This window comes from Lonchura striata, chromosome 8 (genome assembly GCF_046129695.1).
Source record: "Lonchura striata isolate bLonStr1 chromosome 8, bLonStr1.mat, whole genome shotgun sequence".
Classification (NCBI taxonomy): Eukaryota; Metazoa; Chordata; class Aves; order Passeriformes; family Estrildidae; genus Lonchura; species Lonchura striata.
The window spans coordinates 15,557,775-15,581,993 of NC_134610.1; the positions used below are offsets into that span (position 1 = coordinate 15,557,775).

Consider the following 24,219-nt stretch of genomic DNA (forward strand, 5'->3'; position numbering starts at 1 on the left):
CGCCCTGCGCGCTGCACCCTGGGAGATGTAGTTCCGCGCGGCGCCGCCCGCCGACGGCCCCCGAACGCCGAGACTGCAGCTCCCGGCATGCAGCGGAGCCGCTGGCGCACACCGGCGCCATGGCGGCGGCGCGAGGAGGATTGCGGGGTAACGGCGGGCGGGCGAGCGGGTGGGCAGGAGCAGGGGGCAGCCCCGGGGCGGGGGGACCGGCGCCGCTCCGCCGCCTCTCTCACGGCGCTGCTCCGCGGCCTTCGGCAGAAGCGCTCCGAGACGCGCCCCCGCCCCGCCCCGCCGAGGACAGGCCTTAAGGCCACGCCCCCGCTGCGCTTGGCCACGCCCTCGGCTCAGGCCCCGCCCTCGAGCGCCCCCTGGCGGAAGGGCAGCGCCTGTGGCAGGGGAATGGGGATGGACAGGGAAAAGGGCAGGGATAGAGCCAGGAAAAGGGCAGGGATAGAGCCGGGAAAAGGGCAGGGATAGAGCCGGACAAGGGCAGGGATAGAGCCGGGTAAGGGCAGGGATAGAGCCGGGTAAGGGCAGGGATAGAGCCGGGTAAGGGCAGGGATAGAGCCAGGAAAAGGGCAGGGATAGAGCCGGGTAAGGGCAGAGATAGAGCCAGGAAAAGGGCAGGGATAGAGCCGGGTAAGGGCAGGGATAGAGCCAGGAAAAGGGCAGGGATAGAGCCGGGTAAGGGCAGGGATAGAGCCAGGAAAAGGGCAGGGATAGAGCCAGGAAAAGGGCAGGGATAGAGCCGGACAAGGGCAGGGATAGAGCCGGGAAAAGGGCAGGGATAGAGCCGGGTAAGGGCAGGGATAGAGCCAGGAAAAGGGCAGGGATAGAGCCGGACAAGGGCAGGGATAGAGCCGGGAAAAGGGCAGGGATAGAGCCGGGTAAGGGCAGGGATAGAGCCAGGAAAAGGGCAGGGATAGAGCCGGGGTAAGGCAGGAATAGAGCCAGGGTAAAGCAGGGAAGAGGGTTGGGATAAGGGCAGGTACAGGAGCTTCAGGCAGCCCGGGCTGGGCCCCCCACACTGCCCCATGGCTGCCCCTCCCTAACGCTTCTCTCCCCGCAGGACTGCTGGTGGCAGTAAGAGCTGCAGCGTGTCCTGCCAAGGCCCGGGGGCGGCCGGACGCCCGGGGCACGCGGCTCTTTGGGCAGAGCTGCCCCCGGCCAGCCGGACAACGTGCCAGTCAGGAGCCCAGCAGTGGGGGGCTCCCCGAGGGCGTGGAGTACATCCCCACACGCAAGAAGGGCAAGAACCCCATGAAGCCGGTGGGGGTGGCCTGGTGAGTGGCTCAGCTCAGGTGGGAGAGGGTCGGCACTGGGAGGCTGCTCTGCTCTGTGGGTCCCGGGGTGGAACAGGGTGTCCTGGGGGTCTGCAGTGCTGAACAGGGCACTGTCCATGCAGCCCCAGCTTGGCACAGCACCCTTGTTTCCTCACATACTCTCTCCATCTCCTTAACTGCTGGCTGTCCTGCAGGGCCATTGGATTGCCTTCTGGCATCCTCCTCTTCTTCCTGGCCAAATGGCAAGTGGACAAAAACCGCCTCGAGCAGCTCAGAATCCGCCGAACAATGATGGAAGCCAACCAGGGCGAGTATGAGACAGAGCGGTACAGCAGGATGGTCAGGAGGGCATAGCCAAGCTGCCCCCCATGCCCAGGCTGTCACTGCGGCACCTTGGAGGGACTGGCCAAGGTGACACCAGCCCCATGGAATGCATGACAGTGGCATCTGCCCTGCCTGTCCAGGCCATGAATGTGGAGCTGAATAGGGACAAATAAAGTGAAATAGCTCAGTGCCACTGTGGTTGCTCCCTCAATGCTCAGCCCCAGGCTCTGCCTGCCTCAGCAGTGCGGGCCTCAGCTGTTCTGCAGCTGGGCTTGTGCCCACAATAGCAGGGCAGGGGAGGGAGGCCAGGCTTGGAGCAGTTTGACCTTGGTTTTCCCATCCCAAAGCAGTGTTTGTGCTGCACCAGGCCGCAGCCCCCACTGAGTCTGCCCACGGGTTTTTTGAGGGAGTTGCCACACAAGTAAGACTGGGACTATCTGGAAAACTGAAGTATTTTATTTAGCAAGTGCAACTTTGCCCACATCCGTGGCTGCAGGGCCTCTGCAATGCAAGCTCTGCCACAGAGGTCCCAGCTGCCCCCTGCCCACCCTGGGCACAGCCACAGCTCAGGGAGGGGGCATGGCACATTTAAGGCACAGAGTGAATGACACCAACTGTTCTCTGGCAAAAAATCTCAACATGATCCCAGCGGCCGCTGCCAGCTCCCTGTGCCCAGGCAGGGCTGTGACATCCCGCCAACCCAATGCCATTGGCACAGCCTCGGTAAGCAGTGCCAAAGCTGGGCTAAACTGCCTTAACGCTGGCAGCCAGCCCTCCCCACTGCCCTCAGAGGCTTGTTGGGGGATGATCAAGGGAAGCCCTTTCCTTAGCAGCCTACAGGTAGGAATGCCAAAGCATTAAGAGTCACAGTAAGCAGACTATCCTGTACAGAGACCAGAGGAGGAGTGAGGAGCAGCTGGAGAGGGACAGGATGGGGCTAATCCCGGCCCACTAGCTGCAGGATGAAGGTGAAGATGTAGATGATGTCAGTGTAGATGGTGAGGGCACCATAGACGTACTCCTCGGGGCTCAGTGTGTTCTTCCTGTTTCCCAGCACAAGTTGGGTGTCATAGGCAAGGAACTGCAGGGACAGAGAGTGTCAGGCAAGGACCAAGGGGGAATTCCTCCCTCCCCAGTCCCTGCCCCACACCCTCTGCCCGCTCCAGCCGTCAGCTCACCAGTGTGAATGCGATGGCCCCGATGGCTGCGTACAGCATGTGGAGCCAGGGGACCTGCGCAGGAAGGGAACACGGGCAGGCTGAGCCGGGTGCTGGCAGGCAGCAGGCGAGGCAGGGCAGGTCCTGCCCGCACCCGGCTCCTGCGGAGCTGCTGCCGATGCTGACGCATCCTCTCCCTGCAGGCAAGCTGCCTTCCTTCCACACCCTGCTTCCCAGCAAAGGGACCACCCAAACCCCCCGCCTGCACCAGCCCTGGGAGTAGCCAACCGGGAGTACCCACGGCACCCCACAGCTCCTCTCTCCCTCCCACTCACATATTTGAAGGAGAGGACGATGGCAGTGATGATCCCGGTCACCATGACCACGATGCCCAGCACGCAAAACAGCCCCGGACACGATGTAAAATCAACCTGATGGGGACACACACATATGTCACAGGAGAGCCCAGGGTGTCCCCACTGACCAGCTCCACACACCTGGCCCCAGAAGGGCAGGGCAGGGTGCGTCCCTCTCCTTGCCTTGGTCTGGAAGCAGAAGATGGTCACAACGATGGCCACAATGGCAGTGATGATCATGGCAATCAGGACAGCTTTCGTCTGGTGCATGCTACAGACAAAAAGTCACCTCACACTTCAGTATCCTCCTGCCAGAGGGGTGCTGGAGACCCTCCCCCACAGCCCCAACCGTGGACAGGAACTCCGTGGTCCCTGAGCCCAAGGGACTGGAGTATCCTCTGGCTCCTGGCAGCCTCTCAGCTGAGCTGGCTGCATAGTGGAGGACAGGAGGGACCCCAGATTCTATAACCGTGGGGTCCCCAGGGCATACCTGGCAATCGTGCCCGTCATCAGCCCCATGGCCAGCGTCTGTGGGAGAGAAGGGTGAGCTCAGTCCCTTCCCACATGTCCTCAAGTCGTCCTATCCCTCCCAGCACACCCAGGGAAACCTGGGGTGCCATGGGGACACCTCAAGGACCCCTTGCCAGTCCCAGCCCACTCACAAAGATGCTCAGCAGGATAATATTCCAGGGGAAGCGTCTCCTGAGGACGAAACAGGAGAGAGGTAAGCTAGTGACAGCAACCATGTCGTGTCCCCCTGGCCCCCACCCCCCAGGGGCAGCCCCAGGCAGGAGCCTATCTTCATGCTCTGGAGACACCCCCGTGCCCACACACCCCACCCTGGGGACCCTAGGGACTCACCGGGGACCCTGGCAGCAGGCCAGCACCAGGTAGGTCACCAGGAACACAGCACTGCAAGGAGAGACAACAGGTGTGAGCCCCACAACCCCCCACTAGGATCAGCCCCTGGGCCAGGAGGCTGTGGATGTGGGGCAGGAGCTGGGGGGCACAAACCAGCAGAGCCCCTACTCACTATGAGGCGTAGTAGATGGCAACATTCCTCCGGACAAAGGACTGGACGGGCTGGCTGTGGGAGAGGAGGGACAAGTGTGAGGGAAAGGAAACAGCAACTACTGTCTCTTCTAAACACCCCCCGAGGAACTCAAGCTCCTCTCTTTTTCAGGACAAAGGTAAGGAGGAACCCTCTACTCACACAAAGGTGAACACAGAGATGATTCCCACCGTCACCAGGAGCTGCAGGGAGATGATGGCATAGACCTGCAAGAGACAGGGGGGTCAGCACTTGGCCCCCCACCCTGACAGGTGCCCCTGGTCCCTTGGGACTCACCTTGCGGATGAAGGCGTGCCGGACTTTCCTATCGTCCCAGTCAACTGATTGGAAGGCAGAGCCATCCCCGAGGCCGTTGTCACCTGTGGGGGACACCTCCCAGCAGCAGGGTCAGCCATGCAGCCCCTCACAGCACCCCATTTCTAGCACCCTCCCCCAAATAATCCAAGGTGCCCCACTTACCAAACCGCATAGGCATGGTGGGCATGGCCATGCCTGGGTGAGGGTACCCCCCTGGTGCTGGATGCGCCCCTGGCTGCGCGTACCCCGGCCCCGCAGGGTACCCCCCGGGCTGCGGGTACCCCCCAGCATAGTGGGGGGGCTGGGGGTACCCCCCGGGGGGCGGGGGGTAGAGGGGGTTCTTGTCATCGTAGAGCGGGGGTGCGCTGGGATGGGACATGCCGGCTCCTGCGCCTGCCACGGGCACCTGCAGGGACAGAACCCGTGGGGCTGCAGCACAGGTCACCCTCCCCGAGCAGGACCTGTTCTTGGTGAGTGGAGCCACAGGCGCAGGGACAGAGGGGATCGTGCAGCCACAAAGCCTCCCCCTCCCACTTTAATAGCGGCTCCTAATTAGCAAGGATAAGTTGGCCCCAATGCCAGCAGGTCAATAATAGACGAGGGATGTCCCCACTGTCCCTTGGCTGGGGCCACCCACATTCCTGTGCCCTGAGTCCCCGGCCCCTGCGTCATCGGTCAGCCGCGGGCAGGGCACAGCCACGCGCTGACTCAAGCTGCGTCGAGGACGTGACCTTTTCAGAAGGGATCTGACCTCTCCGGTCTTTGAAGCCCACCCTGAGATTGCCAGGGAGGAAGGAGCAGCACCCCTGGCTGGTCTGTGGCTCCTGGTAGCACCACACTGAGGACAAATGGCATCAATCACCCTGCCAACTGCCTGGGATGGAAACACAGGGTCTGATTCTCATCACAGCCATGCAGATCCCACTGCCCCTCCCATTTCAGGGGTGTCCCCCACCCAACAGCTGTGGGCATCACACAGGGACTCCAGAGCTCCTGAGTCCTCTTTCAAGGGGACGTCACACCCACATCACCTCTACAGGAGACGGACTCTTCCTCGGGGAGCAGAGTTGGGATCCCCCTGCGGTTGAGCTCCTCTCCTCAGCCACACCAGGCCCCCTTAACAGAGCCCTCGGGAGCTGTGAGCAGGCAGCCCGGGCTCAGGGCCAGCTGGGCTTGGTCCCAGCAGGAGGAGGAGAAGGAAAGCAGGATCTCCAAGGCCAGCAAAACAACAGCGCTGCCAGTAGAGAGTGCCAGACCTATACTCACCTCCCACCCCCTCAGCACTGGCATCCCAGACCCCAGGAAGGTCCTAGGAGCCCCCACAACCCTCCTGCCCTCAGCTGTGATGTGATTTTGGGACCATCCCAGGGAAGGAACCAAGATCAGATCCTAACCAGGACCAGGCCAGGAGGGGATTGGGAACTTCCATCTGTGTGACATCAGTGTTTCCCTCAGCCGGCCGGGACAGGCAACAATGCCGAGGGCACACCCATGCCAGCCATGCGGGGCTGGAGGGAGCAGTTCCGTGTCTGCCCTCTATCCCTCCTGCCATCCAGCCGTGCCAGCCACGGCACAGCTGCCACAGTCACACTGCCCGTCACCATCACGATGACGACAACACCAAAAATAAATAACCGGTGTGGCAGTGACCATACAGACAGAAAGTTCACTTTCTCCACACTGTGGTTTCCCAGAAAGCACAGGGGACCCTCTGGTACCGCCTTATCTGTGGGGCCAGGGAAGGGCCAAAATAGGACCTTGACCCTAGGAAAGCCTCTGTGACTGACACTCAAGTTACAGGGGTACCAGAGTCCCCAAGAGGGAACCCAGGTGTCTGGGGAAAGCAGGGTGAATTTGGCCAGCACCAGATCAGTGGGGTCCTACCCTGTGCCCATGACCAGCAGTTTGTGACTGCTCTAGCCCCTCCTGTTTCCACCGCATTGGGGTAGCCTTGGGCACAGGGAAGGAACCAGCCTGACAGGTCCCAACAGCTGCCACACCCAGGGAAGCAGGCAGCAGAATCCTCCTAGGTCCATGGCACTGCACGGTCCCAAAACTGAGGTCACCAGTTAGATGGTAAATGGCAGCCCAGGGTCAGCTCAGTGGCATGACACGGTCCCTAGGGACAGGGTGCTACGCTGCACGGGCACCGTGACTCAGCACAGATAAGGCACATATAGCAGGCACATGAGGCACAGCCAACCGTGATCCCTTCCACAATCTCACGGGAAACACAGGGTTGTGTTCCCACCATCCACCGTGGCACTCCTGCCAGGCTCAGACCCCTGCCACAAGCTCCACAGGTTCCTGGGGGAAACACAACCACCTTAGGAGGGGATCATGGTTTGGGGTGGGGGACAGAGCTCCCCACATTCAGGCTGCCTGAGAAAGCACCTCACTCTTGAAGAATTTGGAAGCTCCCCACCAGTACAGCACCGGTTGGTACAACACAGCCTAGTACAGCACAGCACAGAGTGGCACAGCCTGGCATGGCATGGCACAGCCTGGTACAGTACAACAGGGCACAGCTGCCTCCTGCGGCACAGCACAGCTCAGTAGAGTACAATCCAACACAAACAGCACAACTTGTCCCGGCCCAGCGCAGCCCAGGCCAGTCCTGCTCATTTGACATGAGAGGGTCAGTACAGCCCACCCAGGCTGGATGTCCCCACTGGCCCACACCGCTCACACACGACACAAGTTTGCTGGGGTTCAGCATCACCTCTCCCACATCCCTGCTCCTCTGCAAGCTCTCTCCCGGGGGCACAGACATGGGACAGCAGCGTCCTGCTGTGCCCCAGCCCCGGCACCCCCACACTGCGCAGTGCTGGTCCCCACGCATCCCCATGATGTCACCCCACACCTTGCCAAGCACAAAGCCGTGCCGACCCCTCCCGAGACACCCCACGGTGTCCGTGGCACCCTCCATCGCAGAAGTATCGCTGCCCTCCCACGAACCACCCCGCACACGGCCCGATTCCCTGCCACGCCATCGAGTGGGGTCCGGGAAACAGCACCAGTGCTAGAGAGGGACCCCGCGCGTAGGGGTCCCGTCTCCCCGCGTCCCTCCTGGCGGGACCGCGCTCCGTCCCCTCTCCTCCCGCCGCCGGACCGCAACCCGACGTGCCAGGGGCAGCGGGGTGTCGCAGCGCGTCCCCGCTGTTCAGCGACTGGCCGCCCACCCTCGCCCAGTTTCCGTCGGGAGAGCGCTGGGACAGCCCCTCTCCGCCTGTGGCACCGGAGGGCGCAGGGTCAGGGGGGTGGGAGGACGAAGCGGGCGGACGGGAGTCGAGAGACCGAGTGGGCTGCCGGGGGCGGCAGGCGGTGCCCGCGCACGGCGGGGTCGCGGACGGGGCGGCCAGCCTACCTGCTGCGCGCTGCTCCGCCGGGCTGCGGCCCCGCCGGACGGGACGGGCCGGGCCGGCTCTGACGGGGCGGGGCAGCGCCGCCCGCCGCGCCCCCCCGCGGCGGCCCCGCGCCCTGCAGCCGGGCCGGCAGCGGGGCGCGCTCTCCGCCCGCTGCTCCCCGGGCCCCGCCGGTGCTTGCCCGTCCCCCCGGGACTTCCTTCCCGCCGGCTCCGGCGTCACTCAGGGACCCCCTTCTTCACGCAGTGACGTCAAGGGGGGGACACCCCTCGCAGCGGCGGGGGGGAATCCCCTCCCCTCGGCGGCTGACCCGAGCGCTGTGTGTCCCCCGGGCGTGTGTCCCCCCCGCTCCCGGTGCCGCGGCGGCGGGGCCGGCAGGGGGCGCGGCGCGGCGGGCGGTGACGCCGGTTGGCGGCATGGCCGCGGGGCCCGGCGGGGCGGCGGCGGCGGCGGCGGCGGCGGCCGGGGCGCGCGGGCTCGGGGCCGCCTGCCTGCGCCTCCTCCGCCGCGTCCGCCGCGCCGCCGCCGCGCTCATGGCCTTCGCCGCCCCGCTGCTGTTCCGGCTGGGGTGAGTGAGCGAGCGAGCGAAAGAGCGAGCGGTCGCCGCTGCGGGACCCCCGCAGGGAGGCAGCCACCGCCGCCCGCCTTTGTGCTGCCGCCGGGAGGGAGGGCCCACCGCCCTCCCCTGCCTGTGCGGAGCCGCCCGGGGAGGAACCCGCGGCCGCGCCGGCACGGAGAGACCGGGCTGGGGCTCAGCCCGCTCCGGCCGGGGAGTCGGGGCGGTCGGTGCCAGCCCGGCCGCCGGGGCCGGGGACCAGGCGCCGCCTCCCCCCGCGCGGTGCCGGTCACCCTCCCGTGCGGGGCGCCTTCTCTCGGGTGTCACCGCTGACCTGCCCCGGTGCCCCGGCCGTGGTCAGGCTACCCGGCGCTGGCAGGAGCCCCTGTCCTCGGTTTCGGGCTCCCACCGCCACAAACGCGGGGGAACCCCGGCTACTGCAGGGATCGCTCCCGGTGCGCCATCCAGGGGCGCCCTCGGCCGGGAATGGACTTTGCAACCCGGGTCTTTACATGTCCTTCATTGCACCATTCCCCGTCCCATCCCAAAACGCGCTGCTGTGGAAACGGGGAGGTCCCTCCGAGCCCCGCAGCCTGATGTCTTTTGCACACCCACATCCACGGGGCCATTTTTTGCCGCCCTTTTCCTCGGCCCATTGTCTTTCCTGATTTCCCGGAGCATGGTAAGGTTGGGCATGTCCCCCCCCCCGGAGCATGGGTAGGAACAGCCAGCTCCAGCCCCTCCTGCTGAGCACCCCGCAGCAATGCCTCCCCAGTCCTTGCTGCTTGAAATAGCTGGAGGGTGCCTGCTCGGGGAACCAATCCTGCCCTCATCCACACCCCTAGGCATCTGGGGTGTGGAGTACATACACACACACACACACCTCCTGAAGCCCTCCCGAATGAGAAGGTGGCCCTGTATGTGTTCCCTGCGGGAGTCACAGCCCCGGCAGTAGCCCCCTTCCCAAGTGGGTTTGTTAGGGGAACTGGGGTTTAATGCCTAGGGGTGTCTGCCCTCCCTAGGTACAGCCTGTACGCCCGCACACGCCTGGGCTACCTCTTCTACCAGCGGCAGGTGAAGAAGGCCCGGGAGCGATATCCGCACGGCCACTCCGTGCCCCAGCCCTACTGCTTCCCTGGTGAGTCCTGGCGAGCCCCTCCCACACCACTCTTTGCGGTGTCCCCCAGCGCTGGCACTTTGGGCTGGAGAAGGATTGCCATCACTGAATTGCCTGAAACACATTTAACTAAGAATTTGATGTAAGATGTGGGGAGTTTGACCTGGACTCCGCCTTTTCCAGCTGCAGGGGATCATGCCTTGACTCTGTCTCTTCCTCCCCAGGGGTGAAAATCCTGCCCATTCCTGTGCTCTCCAACAACTACAGCTACCTGGTCATCGACACTGGCTCCAGCCAAGCAGCTGTCATCGACCCCTCTGACCCACTGGCTGTACAGGTGAGACCCTCACAACAACCTGACCTGGTGTTTGGCTGTCTCCAGGTGACGGAGTGGCATGTCTGTATTTTGGGGTTAAAGGGGAGCAAATCTGCCCCTAATCTGCAGCCATTAGTGCCCAAGGCAAGATTGGAGCACGACAGGGGAGCAGGGAGAGACAGGGTTTAGGGGAAAACTGGTATTTGGGTTCTCTGTCCCTCCTAATTTCTCTGTCCATATTTCCTCCCCAGGCTGCCATTGAAGATGAGGGGGTGATGCTGGAGGCCATATTCTGCACACACAAACACTGGTAAGGGGCAAGAGGTGGCCCTGGAAGGGTTGGTAGCTGCTGTGAAGGCAGCCCCACCTCAGGCAGCCCCCAGCCCTGCCCCATTTAGTGGGGGGTACATTTAGGGTCTCTGACCTCCCTTTCTGCAGGGACCACAGCGGAGGGAACGAGGCGCTCTGCCAGAAGCACAACTCCTGCAGGGTGTATGGCAGCGCTCTCGATGCCATCCCACAGCTCACCAAGTAAGTCCTACACCCCCCTAGCACCCCGTAAATCTGGGGGGAGCTGCATTCCCAACCACCACTGTCTGCAGCACTCACCCACCAGTCCATCCCCCCAGCAGCATGTTGGGCAGAGTCCTGGCATGCTCCTGACTCCAGCCTGTGAGAAGGGTTGCCATGGGAGGCATGCATTTTGAGGGGCTGGGGGAGCAGCCTGACAGTGCTCCCTGCTCCCGGCACAGCCCACTTGCAGACAGGGAGAAGGTGACCGTGGGCTGCCTGACCTTCGAGGCGCTCGCCACTCCTGGCCACACTGTGGGCCACATGGTGTATGTGCTGGACGGGGGCCCCTTCCGCAGCCCCCCCTGCCTGTTCTCTGGGGACCTCCTCTTCCTTGCTGGCTGTGGTGAGTGCACCCAGCCCCAGACAGGGGGCTGGGGGATTACCCCATCCTGAGGTGGGCTTAGGGGTACCCCCCAGACCCCCCCCCATGACAGGCAGTTGTGTGGGGGTCCAGGCAGGCCATTTGAAGGCTCCCCTGAGACCATGCTCGCCTCCCTGGACCTGGCCATGGGCTTGGGCGAGGACACGCTGCTTTGGCCAGGTGAGTGTCCCCAACAGCAGGGCAGCGCTGCTGGTGTCCCCCTAATCCTCACTGCCAAGGGGGAAAGCTGGGTGGGGGTGATGCTAAGGGCTGCATATGGGGGTCCACAGGCCACGAATATGCACTGGAGTGCCTGACCTTCGCCAGCCTCCTGGAGCTGGACAATTCCGCGCTGGAGCAGAAGCTGCAGTGGGCAGTGCAGCAACGGCAGGAGAAGAGGAGCACGGTGAGGCATGGGGGTCCCTGCGTGCAGCACCCACCACCCTGACCCCTCAAGGGGCTGCCTTGGCAGGGATGCTGCACCCTAACACCCTCTTGCATAGTGGGTGCCATAGGGCAGGGGGCTCTGGGGGCATTCCCAGCTCCTTGCCGGGGGCGCTGCCTCCAGCAGGGGAGCTGAGCAGCTGCCCCCGCAGTGCCCCTCCACGCTGGGGGAAGAGCAGACCTACAACCCCTTCCTGCGGACCCACCGGCCGGAGCTGCAGGACGCACTGGGACTGTGGCAGGGCGACGGGGAGGACCTTGATGCCTTTCGTGCCCGTGTCCTCAAGGAGGTGCGGAGGCGCAAGGACCTCTACCAAGCCACCTAGATCTCACCCCACTCCCCGGATCCCCCTTTTCCACAGGGCCGGGTGATGGCTGGGCACAGGAAGCCCAAGATTGTGTGGTTTGTTTTGCTGTGAATCTCCCTCCTGGGGTGCAGGGTTGGAGGAGGGGGAAGAGTGGACACCCCCTTAAGTGGGCACCCCATAAGTGATCCTTGCCTTTGCTCCCTCGAACTTGGGGGTCACCAGCTGTCACATAGAAGCACCTCAGTCCTCTCTCGGGGATTTTGTAGCCCCCCGCCTCACTGCTGGGGCTATAGGAATGGCACCAAGGGTTTCTCCTACAATCCTCCCACCCCACTCCCCCGTTTTTCTGTGAGTCTCCAATTTCCCCTCCACCACCACCATCACCACTCAGCCCCCTCCCCTTAAGCCCCCAGTGTTGTGCATCTCCTTTGTGGGGGCTGGGATGGAGCCAGCAAGGGGAGGCGGGCCGGCAGTACTACCTCCAGGCAAGGGGCTCCTCTCCAGCACCCCATCCTTGACGCCAGAGCCCCCCTGTACGTACACACACGCACACACACGCTGGGACGGGACCATAGAGTCGCACTGCTGGGGTGTGGGGGATGCTGCTTCGCTGGGGATCGGAGCCACAATCACCCCCACGCCCCAAATAAAAGACTGGATCGATTTTACACCTGTTCGTCCCTTTCTCTCCCCGTCGGTGGGGACGCCCCGGCGCTAAAGCCGGCGGCGGGGCGCGGCCGCTTTAAGAGGAGGAGCCGGGGCGTTGCCGGGGAGACGGGAGGCGTCGGGGGGCGCCGGGGTCGGTCCGGCAGGGCGGGGCCCGGAGTACCGGGGGCCGGGGAGTGGCGGGGCTGGGGGCTGCGGAGGCGGGGTGGGCGCCACTGCCGCCCCAGGGTCACGCGTGGGGCGGGCGCCGCGGCTCGGGGGAGCCCCGCCGCCCCCTCACCCGAGGGTCCGGCAGCGGGAGGCATGGAGCCCCGTCCCGAGAGCCCGCAGGACACCCCGAGCACGGCGGACACTGCTGCCGAGTTCCTGAGCCTCATCGGTGCGTGCCTCCTCCAGCCTGCCCCTTGTCCCGCCACACCGGGCCCGGGGCAAGGCGGGGGGCAGCGGGCCGGAGAGTGAGGGGTTAAGCGGGATAAATAGCGAGGGACTCGGCCCAGCCTCCGGGGGGAACGGAGAAAGGGAGGGGCACTGGGCAGGGGCGACAGTCACTTCGGGGGGAGTGACCAGAGTGACCATCTCCTCGCGGTCCCTCTGTGTTGGGGTCACCATCACCTCTGTGCAGGGCTGAAGGAGCTGGAGTGGTGCCTGTTTGCTGAGACGCTGGCAGTGGTGACTCCACCGAGGGACAAGGCAGAGGGCCAGTGGTGGATGGCAGCCCAGTGGGCACCCTACCAGCGGGAAGGTGAGCCGGTGCAGAGCTGCATCCTGGTGCAAACCAGGTTCCGAGGCAAACAGGATGGTGTTCCTGCCTCCAGCACCCTCAAAGGTGAGCCAGGGGTGGCTTTTAGGGGGTTCCTTCCTCCCCAGGGCTGGAACATCCCTGTCCACCAGCCCCCAGGGCTGGGAACGGGGACAGTGCCAACAGGATTGGTTGAGCATGGCTTTGCTCTGGCAGCCTACGTGACCTGGCAGCTGGAGACCCTGGAGCAGGAGGAGCAGGAGTGCCTGGAGGTGATTGATATGGTGGTGGCACGTCCCCGTCCCTGTGTCCTACCCGCTGCCCTGGGGTGTGCCCTGCAGTGGTGCCCTCCTGGGGGCTGTGCCCCCTGCAAGGCTGCTGTGGGTAGTCTGGTGTCCCTTGTCATGCTTAGACTCCAGCTGTGCCCCAGCAGCCTAGTCCCCATCCCCTCTGGGTGGCAGCTGGGATGGGGAGTTTCCCACAATGCATCTGGTATGGCACCCCGACTGACAGCGGTGCTGGGGTTGCCACTCAGAGGGGTGCCCTGGCTCTACCCTCCACCCTGTGCCTCCCATCCCTCCCGCAGCTCAGACCATATCCCATAGAGAAGACGACCCACATCGTGAGCCACGAGCACGGGATGACGGTCACAAAGACGCTGCAGGAGGGAGGGGTGAGGTTGAGGGAAGGGTCACATCCTGGGAGGGGGCAGCACAGCTGGCCTGTCTCACCAGGGGAGCCCAGGCTCCGGGGGTTGCTGTCCCTGGGACGCTGGAGGTAGCCAGGTCTCTCTGCAGGCAGAGCCACGGTGCCAGAGCTTCTCATACAGCCGGGCCACGCTGCGGGCGCGGCTGCTGGAGGGTGCCAGCCTCCTGCTGCTGCGGGTGCTGGCACGCCGGCAGACAATGCCCCTCGACCTTGTCTTCCCAGCCATCAACAGCGAGGGCGACCTCTGCACCGCCAGCTATGTGAGCCGCCAGCCAGCACGGGCGTGGTCTGGGCCAGGTTGGGGACACCAGGCTGGGATGAGGGAAGCAGGAGCGGGCAGAATGTGGTTGACAGTGTGGGGGGACACATGGGGATGGCAGCTGGGGGCAGAGGTGACTCTGAGACAAGGCTGACCCCTGGCCGTACCGCCCCCAGTCTGCCCTGGGCATCCAGCGGCAGGCAGTGGGCTCGGCAGAGGCTGAGGTGTTCGTGATCGAGCGAGCCGTGCACGCCGGCGCAGGCGCCCGCACTGTGTGGCACAGCAGCTTCCTCCCCAGCGGGTAAGGGCAGGGCTCTGGTCAGAGCACCCCAGCCCTGCCAGTCTGCTGGGACCCAGGATGGGGGGGTCAAGGGCTCTTCTTCCCCTCTCAGGCGTTTGGCTCAGCTGATGCAGATCGGCTCTCCAGTGCTGATGCTTCTACAGGATGAATCCATCCTCAGCAAGTCAGGTACTGAGCAGGGAAGGCTTGTGTCCCCCCAGCACAGGCAGCCCCTCCCCACTGTCTAGAAGTCAAGGGGGAACACTCTGCCCTGCCTTTCTGCTGCCAGGCAAGTTTGAGCCTCAGCTCCCCTTCCCCAAAGAACCGCTGGACTGGAAGGAGGACATGGAGCTCTACTGCTATTTCCTGGACAGGAAGGTAAGATGGGTGGACATGGGGACAAGGGGACATGGGGCTGTGCCAATCTCCAGCAGGGTCTCCCCTGGTGTGCCCAGGAAGCACACTGAGGGGGCAGGCTGACCAACAGCCTTCCTCACGCCTTCTTAAGTGTGGGAGAGGACCCAGGCTCCTGTCCCACTCACTCTGACTCCTGTCCCCCTCACCCTGGCTCAGTGCCCAGGGGGAAATGTGTGTTCATGCCCATCCTGTCCCCCACTGCAGGATGAGCTGCAACTATCCCATGCTGCCTACCTCCAGCAGCACCCCGAGGTCCGGGCACTGCTGTCTGACTTCCTCCAGGCATTGCTCCTCCAGCAGCCACATGACACCATCTCCTTTGCTGCGGAATTCTTCGCCTACCAGCGGCCCATTGGGAGCCCCTTTGGCTCCACTGGAGCTGCCAGCCCCCTCCCCAACTCCCCAGCTGGCCACCCTCCATCTAACAGCAAATAAAGCAGCCGGCTCCACCTGTCCAGTCCTGTTTGCTTTGGGGAAACTGAGGCTCAGGGAGGGCAGGTGGAACTGAGCTGTGTGCTGAAGCCCCACCATGTCTTCTGGTTGGGATCCTGTCCTTCTCCCAGCTGTTCTAGGCCTTGCTTAGGGGGTGGGGGATGCCTGGGGCATACTGTGGAGCAGGGCCAGGCTCACATCCCTGCACCTGCCACCCCCCAACATGTTCCTGGGAGACACCCCTTGCCCATCTCCCTGTGAGACAAGGCCTGGCTGGCAGAAGGGTACCCACTTTTGTTGGCACAGCTTGTCACTGCAACACTGGCACTCCATCTTAGGCGTGAAGCTCGCTGCACCCGAGGGTGATGTGAGCACCCTGTGCCACAGAGCCTGCCTGCCTGTGTGCTTCCCCCAGCAGCTAAGGCTGCATTTTTATCTCCTTATGCAACACGTGCCTGCTTCCTCCTCACTCCCACTTCTATGGCATTTCCCCTACTCCCGTGGGGACAGCCCTCCCTTCTCGCTCTGTGGGACACTGTCCCCTGTCCCTCCAGTCACCCAAGCAGAACATTTGGCATGTGATGGCCAGTGAGAGGCAGACATGCTCCCACGCCCCAGTGAGAGTGCCTCGTGTTCTCACACACTCACGTGTGTGAGGCAAAGGGGAGGGAAGGGGCCTCCTGGCACTGGGGGGGTGGGGGGGGAACCGAGACTGTGTGTGCTCATAAGGGTAGGGAAGGAGCACTTCCTTCTCCTATCCTCCTCCTCTCCTCCCGAGGAGGGGGAGGGATGACACAACTGCGGGGGGGATCCTTTAAAAGCTGGGCAGCAGGCGCTGCACTCTGAGCTGAATTCAGGACGCCTCAGCACTGTGGCTGGATCAGGTCCACACATGGCATCACTGGAGCCAGGTGAGCCTCACAACACTTCTTGGGTCCCCTTGTGACTTCTTTCATCCCCTAGACCCCCTTCCCTCCACCCTGAGACCCCTGGCTGTGCTCCATCTTTCAGTGGGCACCATTCCCCCCCGCCTGTCCTGGATTCCCCACCTGTCCCATTCTCTGTTCCTTCAAGCCTGGGAATGTAATTCAACCAATTCCCAGGATGTAGGGGCTGCAAAGGGGGTATTAGGACCAGTACCAGCTTCTTGTCCTCACTTTATGCCCATCCAGCAGCAGAAGCTGGAGTAGGGTCCCCTCCAGTCCTTGCTGGAGAAATGCACTTGGGTCTCGGACTGGTGAAAATGGGGCTCAGACAGGATTTTAGGACACCTGAGCTGGAGGTGGCATCTGGTCCCTTTGGGTAGCCTTTGATACATCCCATAGAGCCATCCTCATGCTCCCCCTGGAAAACTGGTGCTTTCCCCTCATGGGTTCATCAGGCAGGGTCAGGTGGGACTGAAGGAAGCTGGTACCAGGGCTGCCAGCCCACCAGTGTCCTTGTCCCCCTGGCAGGCTGCCACCTGCCCTCCTCTTCCTTGTCCCCCTCAGGCCTCACCAAGTCCCTGAACAGGGGCCCCATGCCCCCACAGCGCCCTGGCACTCGGGACCAGACCTACCTGGATGAGCTCATCAGCATCCCCAAGGGCAGCGGGGTAGGTGCTGCAAGGCTGGCTCAGGGAGGGCAGGGCAGCGGGACAGTGCTGCAGGGAGCTGGAGGTGGGGAGGCAAAGGGCCACTGCAGCGGGGAATATGTGTCTTGGACATGCCCTGGGGACATGCCCCCAGCACCCCAGACCCAGCTCAAGCAAGTCACAGCCCTAGGTTGAGTGTTTCCATACTTAAAGTTTTCCAAATGAAGAAACTGAGACAATGGGGCAAGGTGCTACCCAGCCACAAGGATCACCCCACTGCTCACACACCACCTCCTGGGCCACCCATGGATGAGCCCAGTAGGGCACCCCAAGGCTGCTTGCACCCCAAAGGCCCCCCCCATCGTTGTCTGGTCCCAGGGCAGTGGAACATAGGAGAAGGAATGGTATTCCCTAGTCAGGAGGAGTAGCAAAAGCAGAGGACAGCAGTCCCACGGAATGCAATAGTGCCTGACAGCCCTGGGACCCCCCTGCACATCACTGTCCATTGGGTCAGACGGGGCTCACTGCCCCTCCAGCACTGCTGCTAAACAGGGAGAGGCTGGGGGCAGCAGTTCCCTCTCCAAAACTGCCCGGGAAATGACCTCCATGTGCTGAACACACCCATGCGGGCAGCACTGGGTTAAAGGGGGCTGGATGTGCAATTAGGAGACGCTGCTTTTGAACGGGAGCTCCTGGCTCTGACCTGCTGCCTTGTCCCAGCCTGGGTTCAGCTTTAGGAAACTCTGGGCTTTCACCGGTCCCGGCTTCCTCATGAGCATCGCCTACTTGGACCCAGGCAACGTGGAGTCGGACCTGCAGAGCGGGGCGCTGGCGGGGTTCAAGGTGAGCGGGCTCCGGGGCAGGCGGGGGTTTCGTCACCTCTGCAGCGCCAACGGCTGCCCACGGCTTCCCCAGCCGGCTTCCCCAGCCCGGGGGCAGGAAGGGCACGGGGGGCCTCGGCACAGGGTGAGGACACCCAGGGGTGCCACGGGGGCACCCCTCTGACTGGGCTCGGAGAGCACCCGCGCCCCCTCTCTTCCCTGCAGCCCTGGTTGAACTGGGGACCCCCGGGCGGCTGGATTTTGCCCAGTACCCAGTCCCGGCTGCCTCCCTCCCTCCTGCTCCCCAGCTGCTGTGGGTGCTGCTGTGGGCCACCGTCCTGGGGCTGCTGTGCCAGCGCCTCGCCATCCGTCTAGGCGTGGTGACCGGGAAAGACCTGGGCGAGATTTGCTACCTCTATTACCCCAAGGTGAGCAACCATGGGGATGGGGGTGACAGTCTGGGGGGGACCCTGTGCTTGGGCTGGTGGCAGTCCTAGCAGGGACTTGCAGGGCTGGAGGGGAGCAGGAAGATGCTGTGAGAGCCCTGCCTCTCTCAGGGGCTCCTCAAAGCCTCCCCAAGCCCTCCCCACCTAGTGCCCACGCCCCTCTAGTACAGGGACCAGGGTGGGAGGTGGTAAGCACTGCGTCAGTGTCCCGGTCTGACCTGGCGACACATGAGAGCGTCCCCCGCGGGGGTGAGCCCAGGGTCGGGGCAGCAACGCGAAGCCGAGACGAGAGAAAGCCTGTGCGTGTTGGGGCAGAAACGGGGTGGGGGGGCTCGAGAGGAGGGCTCACATGACAGAGGAGGGGGGAGTTAAGGGTCCCATCGAAGTGTCAAGATCCTGATGGGGGGAACGAGCAAGGAGACACTGGCTGAATTACAGGTCCCCAAAAGGAGGGTTGGACACATCCCTCTGCCCCACCTCCCTCAAACCCATCTATCTAGACAGATGGGTCCTATCCTCAGCTCTCACTGGGGTGGGGATGAGGAGTGGGGCAGCGGGTTCAGATTTAGCATCCATCTTTCATCCTGAGTTTGTGTTGTGAAAGAAGCTGAGAGGGGTCTTCTGGGGTCCCCAGGCTGCTCTCCTGCTCCAGCCTGGAGACAGGGATTTGCACCCAGGATGCTGTGCTAGCTTGCCCAGAGCTACACACTGCTGTGGGCCCAGGCACCTCATGTGCCCTGTGCCCTCCAGGTGCCCCGTGTGCTGCTCTGGCTCATGATTGAGATCGCCATCATCGGCTCTGACATGCAGGAGGTGATCGGGACAGCCATTGCTTTCAGCCTGCTCTCAGCTGGCCGGTGAGCCTCCCCTCAGGGACCTCCAGCTTCCCCCATGGCCCTACTCCACAGAGAGCCATGTATCTAATCCTGCCCTGGCCATCCTGCAGCATCCCCCTCTGGGGTGGGGTCCTTATCACCATCGTGGACACCTTCTTCTTCCTCTTCCTCGATAAGTACGGTGAGTGCCAGGATGAGGGCTGGGGTACTGTCACCCAGGCAGCCCTGGTGCCCATGTGGCACCAGTGTCCCCTGCTCTGTTCCACCCCTTCTCTTGACCTCTCTAGGGCTCCGCAAACTGGAGGCTTTCTTCGGCCTCCTCATCACCATCATGGCCCTGACCTTTGGCTATGAGGTGAAGGGGGGAGCTGGGGATAACCCTTTTCCTCAAGGGTGGCAAGGGACCCTACCATATGGTGTCCCCACTGCTACCAGCCTGTAGTAGCGGGGTGGCAGCTCACAGTGCCCCTTCTCCCTGTTTCTCAGTATGTGGTGGTGAGGCCAAGGCAGGTGGAGGTGCTGAAGGGCATTTTCCTGCCCAGCTGCCCGGGCTGTGGGCGAAACGAGCTGCTGCAGGCCATGGGCATCATCGGCGCCATCATTATGCCCCATAACATCTTCCTCCACTCCTCCTTGGTCAAGGTGAGATCAAGGCACTGCCACGGGCACTGTTCTGGGTGCCTCAGGGTACGCTTGGTGGGGACCACATGGTCCTGGCTGTGGGACAGGGGCTCACACCCATGTCGCTGGCCATGCCCAGACACGGCTGATCGACCGCGCCAAGAAGGAAGCAGTGCAGGAGGCCAATATGTATTTCCTGACCGAGTCCTGCCTGGCCCTCTTTGTCTCTTTCCTCATCAACCTCTTTGTCATGGCTGTCTTCGGCCAGGCTTTCTACCACCAGCGAAATGAGGACGTGGTGAGTGTCACGTCATGGCCACGGGAGATGACAGCTGTGCCCAGCTGTGGACATGGGTGGGACGAGCATCCCCCGGCATATTCTCATTCCCTGAGAGGTGACGTGTGGGGATCCCCTGTGTCTGTGGGAGCTGCTGGGTGGCTGTCACACTCTGCCTTACAGCACAACAAGTGCATCAACAGCAGCATCAGTCACTTCGCCGGCATCTTCCCCACCAACAACGAGACAGTCTCTGTGGATATCTACCAGGGGGTGAGTGCCACCAGGCTGTGTCCAGTGAGCATCCCTTCCCACGTGGGAGACTTAGCACTCTCCCCATCGAGCCCTGGGCCTGGGGGCAGCTATAACCCCACCAGAAGGCTGGGAGCTGATGGGCATGCCTGGGGTAGGGGACACTTTAGGGTGCTCACTGGAGTGTCCCTACACAGGGTGTCATCCTGGGCTGCTATTTCGGGGCAGCAGCACTGTACATCTGGGGCATCGGGATCCTGGCAGCAGGACAGAGCTCCACAATGACCGGGACTTACGCAGGGCAGTTCGTCATGGAGGTGAGAGATAGGGATGCTGGCCCTTGCCCCCACAGGGAGGGGCTGAGGGCAGGGAAATCACAGGTGGGTCCTGGGTGGAGGAGTTCTATGGGCAACACACTCCCCCCAGGAGTATCTGGAAGAGTTAATTGCCCACCATTCCTGCAGGGAGCTGGTGGGTGGCAGCTTGCTAGCACGAGGTGGGATGGAGACAGCGTCCACCCACTGCACCCTGTGGGCGCCCCACGCAATGTTTCCCTAATTAATAAGATCCTCTCTTAACGAGTCGGAGCTGACACCTAGTGGGGCCCGGCAGCCCTGCAAGAGCTCGCTCAGTGCCCTGCCACAAAGGAGAGGGAGATGCCCCCCACGCTCCTCCCAGCCAGGGTTTTGGGGGCCGCAGGCACAGCGAGGGTGCAGGCACAGCGAGGGTGCAGGCACAGCGAGGGTGCAGGCACAGCGAGGGTGCAGGCTCTGCCGTGTTCCAGGGCTTCCTGCAGCTCCGCTGGTCCCGCTTCGCCCGGGTGCTCTTCACCCGCTCCTTTGCCATCCTGCCCACTGTCTTCGTGGCTGCTTTCAAGGATGTCAGCCACCTCACAGGCATGAATGACCTGCTCAACGTCCTGCAGAGCATCCTGGTAAGGGGGTGGGAGGGCATCACCTGCCCCCCAAACACCCCAGCCTGGCAGCCATGATGTCCTCATCCCGCTCTCCTTTCAGCTGCCTTTTGCCGTCCTGCCTGTCCTCACCTTCACCAGCCTGCACCCGCTCATGCAGGACTTCAGCAACAGCCTGTGAGTGCTGGGGCATGGGGAGCCACACAGGAGGCAGAGTAGGGAGCTCTGGCTGCAGGCACCTTCCCTTTGGCCCATCCTGCCCCCCAAACCCTGCCATGGGGCAATTAGTGTACGGACATTGGAGGGGTATGTTCGTTCTCACCTGCCCAGGGCAGCCAGAGTGGAACAGACCCCATCACTACTTTGTCATCCTCCCAGTGACCCATCTGGTTCCTTGGGCACCCCTGGATCCTCAGCATCCTCCTGGCACTGCCAGCACTGGATTTGGAAGGTGGCCAAAATCCACTCCTAGAGTCCCACCACGGGGTGAAATATAACTGTGGGGTGCAGAAATGTCCCAGTTTGGGTCTGGTTCACCTGCAAACTCAGTTCCCCCAGCCCTCTGTGTCCAGCGGCCCAAAGGATGGGGCCCTGCCCTGGCACTGATGCCCTCTGCCCTGCTCACAGCCCGGGTAAGGTGCTGATGACCCTCATAACGGGGCTGGTCTGCGCCATCAATGTTTACTTCGTGGTGGACTTTTTGCCAACACTGCACGGCCTGGAATACTACATTCCCCTGAGCCTGCTCCTGGCTGCCTACGTGGCTTTCGTCGCCTACCTGGTAGGGCTGGCACCGCGGGATAGGGGCGGGACAGTGTCCCTGGTGGGCGCTCATCGACTTGTCCTCTTTGCCGCTGCAGATCTGGACATGCACTATCGCACACGGAGCCCGGTTCCTGGCCCGGGGCCACCACAGCCGCTTCAATTTCGGTCTCGCCCTCGACCCTACAGAGACACGGTGACAGATCCCATCCCTGCTTGTTATCCCCACGGCCCGGCCCAGCGCGGCCTCCTGGACACGGATTTCCTGCCACTCCGAGTCCGGGCATGTTTTAGCCAGAGATGCACCCAGCAAGGAAAGGGTTATCACACAGGCAGACCTCCCCCCAAGATCTTCGAGCTCAGCGCTTCTTCCCACCCCCAACCCCCGCCAATTCCGGGGTGCTGGTCCAGGCTTGACGCGAGGGGAGTGGGATGGCAGCGGGCGATTCCCCCATCCATTGGCACGGACGCTCCGGTGAATGAGCCGCGCCGGAGACTTCCCCTGCTCATTATCGCCAGGATCCGCCGGCTCCCGGGACCGCTAATCACCGCTGGGGACCGCTAATTACCGCCGGGGACCGCTAATTACCGCCGGGGACCGCTAGCCACCCGCAGCGCCCGCCGCCAGCGGGGCCAGCCCCGGGACCGGCCCCATCCCCACGGGCGGCTCCGAAACGTGGGGGGAGGGAGACGGCAGATAAACGGCGTGTTCGTGACCCGGCCTCGCTGCTGTTGCTGCGTGGGGCGGCGACCCCCTGGGCCCACCCGGACCGGGGGCGGCCCCTTTGCCCCGGGCGGGGGAGTGGCCGGGGCTGCCAACGCTCGGCCGCGTCGGCGCGGGGGGCTCAGCGCCAGCTTTCTGCATTGCCCCGGGCGGGGGGACTGGGCGGTGGGGCCCTGGGTGCCCTCTCCGCCCCGGATGCCCCGTTTCCCGCCTGCCGGTGCCGCCGGATGCGGGCGCGGAGCCGCTCGGGCCCGCTCCGGGGCGGGGGGGTCCCGGCGCGCCGCGGGCCGCACTTGCGAGACGCTCCCTGGCTGTTTCAAGGCTCCCCCCTCTCCCCAGGACCCACCACCACCCCACCCCAAAATCCCCTTCCCGACCCCCGCCGCCGGCCGGTGGAGCTGGAATTTTGGGGGCCGGGCACCACCCGCCCCCCCCCAGCCTGTGCCCCCCACTCCGGGAAGGGACACCCCCCCCCCCCCCCGCTCCCGGGGGCCGCGCTTGTTTATGTGAAGAATGTCCCCTTCCTTAAAAGGGCGATGGCGGACGGGGTGGGGCGGTGCCTCCCCCCCGCCTCCGCGTTGGCCCGGCCTCTGGCTGCTGAAGGAGGGGCCAGAGCTGTGGGGCCCACCGAAAGGCGGGGGCTCCCCCTCCTCCGGGGGCGCAGCCGGCCCCGGCCGCTGGAGGAGCGGCAGGAGACGCCCCTAGCTCGGGGTGCACCTGCCCGGGGGTACCAGCCTTGGGGGGAGGTCACCAAGGGGTAGGGGCGCATCGGGGTGGTCCTCAGCGGGCGGAAGGCTGGAGGGACTGGGGTCTGCAGGGTTATGCCTCTAGGATTTGGTGTTCTCCACCTGCAACCCAGAGCACTCTCAGCCCAGGGACACCTGGCTCCAGCCAAGCCTTAGGAGGAAGTGTCCCACTCCAAGAGCTCCCAGGGCCAGGGCTGGGTTGGAGAACGGGGAATCATCCAGGACCCCAGTATAGGAGCAGTGGGGTGGAACTCGAGTGCCCAACTGAGTGAAGCCTGATGCTTTTCTGCCTCGTGCCCATACCCTGCAGCCCAAACAACCCAGCTGGGCTCTGCCTACTCCTGGCCTGGGCCTGTCCCACAACCCCAGGACAGGGACATCATCTCTCTGAGCTCCCCAGCTCAATCTGCCCCCAAGCAGGCAGTGGAACTTGAAGTGGTGTTCCAATTACCGCTGCAAGCATTGGCCCGGAGATTTTTCTAATTGCATTAATTGGAGTACTAACAGGGCCTGTCTGGACTCATCAGGGAGGGAAAAGGAGGAGGAGGAGGAAGAGGAGGATGATGTAGCCGAAGAGACAGGGGTCCTGCAGGGGACAAGTGTGTGGCCTCTGCAGCTGTCCCCACAGAAAGCAGGATCCCCCAGCAGCCCAACCCAGGCAGATGCTGGGGATGAGGCAGACATCCTATCCAGTTCCACCTGAGCTAAAGGAGCACAGACATCAGCTCAAAATAGAGAGCAGAGGAAGCACTGCCTCTTTCTTCCTTTTCCTCCAGCTTGGCCAGGAGACAGTGGTGGCTGCCCGATGTGGGAGGCGGCTGCCGTACTGAGGAGGGGCAGGGAAACTGAGGCACGACCGCTGCCTGCTGTCGGAACCGGCGGAGGGGGTGGCAGGATGCAGTGTCCCTGCTCCAAACAGCAGCTGGTCCCTGCCAGGGCTCCGCGGGGACACGCGGTGCCGGGATGTTCCGCGTGGAGCCGAGAGTGCGGGAACTGCAGGGGGAAATCGGCTTTTGTAGTGCCAGAGCTCCGGCAGCCCCGCAGCATCGCAGTGCCCCGTGGGGGCACCTCCCAGTCCCCAGCGCGGTGTCATGTCCCTACTGGGCCAGAAAAGGCGATCTCACCTCCCGAAGTTCCCAAACCGCAGGTGGGAGAGGTGGAAAGATTTCAAATGAGCTCAGATGGGAAATTTCCAACATGCTGCACCCTCGGGGCAGC

The 24,219-nt window shown here is 63.5% G+C and overlaps 4 protein-coding genes across 8 annotated transcripts; 3 read left to right on the forward strand and 1 right to left on the reverse strand.

Annotated features, from left to right (window-relative positions):
- The first annotated feature begins 50 nt into the window (after positions 1-50).
- PNKD (PNKD metallo-beta-lactamase domain containing) lies at positions 51-12,197 on the forward strand. Of its 2 annotated transcripts, XM_021526210.2 has the most exons (10): positions 51-147; positions 1,070-1,283; positions 9,433-9,548; positions 9,752-9,864; positions 10,095-10,153; positions 10,282-10,374; positions 10,596-10,759; positions 10,871-10,957; positions 11,068-11,183; positions 11,374-12,197. In XM_021526210.2, the coding sequence occupies exons 1-10, from the start codon at positions 120-122 to the stop codon at positions 11,545-11,547; spliced, it is 1,164 nt and encodes a 387-aa protein (XP_021381885.1). In that variant the 5' UTR covers positions 51-119; the 3' UTR covers positions 11,548-12,197. The 2 variants fall into 2 exon arrangements, with proteins under 2 accessions (XP_021381885.1, XP_021381884.1); XM_021526209.2 differs by lacking the exons at positions 51-147; positions 1,070-1,283 and adding an exon at positions 8,344-8,422.
- Positions 2,046-7,928, reverse strand: TMBIM1 (transmembrane BAX inhibitor motif containing 1). Of its 3 annotated transcripts, none has more exons than XM_021526211.2 (12): positions 7,857-7,928; positions 4,652-4,895; positions 4,469-4,551; positions 4,334-4,398; positions 4,154-4,207; positions 3,982-4,032; positions 3,783-3,822; positions 3,611-3,648; positions 3,304-3,391; positions 3,100-3,195; positions 2,786-2,839; positions 2,046-2,688 (listed from the first exon to the last, which is right to left on the reverse strand). In XM_021526211.2, exons 2-12 carry the CDS (start codon positions 4,866-4,868, stop codon positions 2,545-2,547), a joined length of 930 nt encoding a protein of 309 aa, XP_021381886.2. In that variant the 5' UTR covers positions 4,869-4,895; positions 7,857-7,928; the 3' UTR covers positions 2,046-2,544. The 3 variants fall into 3 exon arrangements, with proteins under 3 accessions (XP_021381886.2, XP_077641094.1, XP_077641095.1); XM_077784968.1 differs by lacking the exon at positions 7,857-7,928 and adding an exon at positions 5,521-5,557; XM_077784969.1 differs by lacking the exon at positions 7,857-7,928 and adding an exon at positions 5,241-5,265.
- A 111-nt stretch (positions 12,198-12,308) lies between the features above and the next one.
- On the forward strand, positions 12,309-15,049 carry CATIP (ciliogenesis associated TTC17 interacting protein). The gene is made up of 10 exons (XM_021526214.3): positions 12,309-12,328; positions 12,491-12,574; positions 12,818-13,021; positions 13,151-13,206; positions 13,521-13,607; positions 13,732-13,902; positions 14,078-14,202; positions 14,294-14,370; positions 14,471-14,559; positions 14,803-15,049. Exons 2-10 carry the CDS (start codon positions 12,499-12,501, stop codon positions 15,031-15,033), a joined length of 1,116 nt encoding a protein of 371 aa, XP_021381889.2. The 5' UTR covers positions 12,309-12,328; positions 12,491-12,498; the 3' UTR covers positions 15,034-15,049.
- Positions 15,050-15,887: 838 nt separating this feature from the next.
- Positions 15,888-22,247, forward strand: SLC11A1 (solute carrier family 11 member 1). 2 transcript variants are annotated; one of them, XM_021526320.3, is made up of 15 exons: positions 15,888-15,941; positions 16,521-16,624; positions 17,324-17,446; positions 17,733-17,852; positions 18,621-18,727; positions 18,817-18,887; positions 18,994-19,061; positions 19,193-19,348; positions 19,467-19,625; positions 19,788-19,877; positions 20,054-20,173; positions 20,641-20,790; positions 20,873-20,946; positions 21,397-21,550; positions 21,630-21,836. In XM_021526320.3, exons 1-15 carry the CDS (start codon positions 15,923-15,925, stop codon positions 21,729-21,731), a joined length of 1,617 nt encoding a protein of 538 aa, XP_021381995.2. In that variant the 5' UTR covers positions 15,888-15,922; the 3' UTR covers positions 21,732-21,836. The 2 variants fall into 2 exon arrangements, with proteins under 2 accessions (XP_021381995.2, XP_021381993.2); XM_021526318.2 differs by having other exon boundaries at positions 21,397-22,247.
- Positions 22,248-24,219: the final 1,972 nt, after the last annotated feature.

What these genes read in the sequence shown, in the direction of transcription:
- TMBIM1 (XM_021526211.2), bottom strand. Translation starts at nt 4,868, where the DNA reads ATGTCCCATCCCAGCGCACCCCCGCTCTACGATGACAAGAACCCCCTC. An exon ending in GCCTGCTGCCAGGGTCCCCG is followed by an intron (nt 3,823 to 3,981) that starts GTGAGTCCCTAG and finishes TTTCGTCCTCAG; the next exon opens with GAGACGCTTCCCCTGGAATA. An exon ending in TTATCCTGCTGAGCATCTTT is followed by an intron (nt 3,649 to 3,782) that starts GTGAGTGGGCTG and finishes TCTCTCCCACAG; the next exon opens with ACGCTGGCCATGGGGCTGAT.
- SLC11A1 (XM_021526318.2), top strand. An exon ending in CCCTGACCTTTGGCTATGAG is followed by an intron (nt 19,062 to 19,192) that starts GTGAAGGGGGGA and finishes CCTGTTTCTCAG; the next exon opens with TATGTGGTGGTGAGGCCAAG. An exon ending in ACGTCCTGCAGAGCATCCTG is followed by an intron (nt 20,791 to 20,872) that starts GTAAGGGGGTGG and finishes CTCTCCTTTCAG; the next exon opens with CTGCCTTTTGCCGTCCTGCC.
- CATIP (XM_021526214.3), top strand. Translation starts at nt 12,499, where the DNA reads ATGGAGCCCCGTCCCGAGAGCCCGCAGGACACCCCGAGCACGGCGGAC. An exon ending in CGAGTTCCTGAGCCTCATCG is followed by an intron (nt 12,575 to 12,817) that starts GTGCGTGCCTCC and finishes ACCTCTGTGCAG; the next exon opens with GGCTGAAGGAGCTGGAGTGG. An exon ending in ACCTCTGCACCGCCAGCTAT is followed by an intron (nt 13,903 to 14,077) that starts GTGAGCCGCCAG and finishes TACCGCCCCCAG; the next exon opens with TCTGCCCTGGGCATCCAGCG.
- PNKD (XM_021526210.2), top strand. Translation starts at nt 120, where the DNA reads ATGGCGGCGGCGCGAGGAGGATTGCGGG. An exon ending in CTGACCCACTGGCTGTACAG is followed by an intron (nt 9,865 to 10,094) that starts GTGAGACCCTCA and finishes TTTCCTCCCCAG; the next exon opens with GCTGCCATTGAAGATGAGGG. An exon ending in GCCATCCCACAGCTCACCAA is followed by an intron (nt 10,375 to 10,595) that starts GTAAGTCCTACA and finishes CTCCCGGCACAG; the next exon opens with CCCACTTGCAGACAGGGAGA.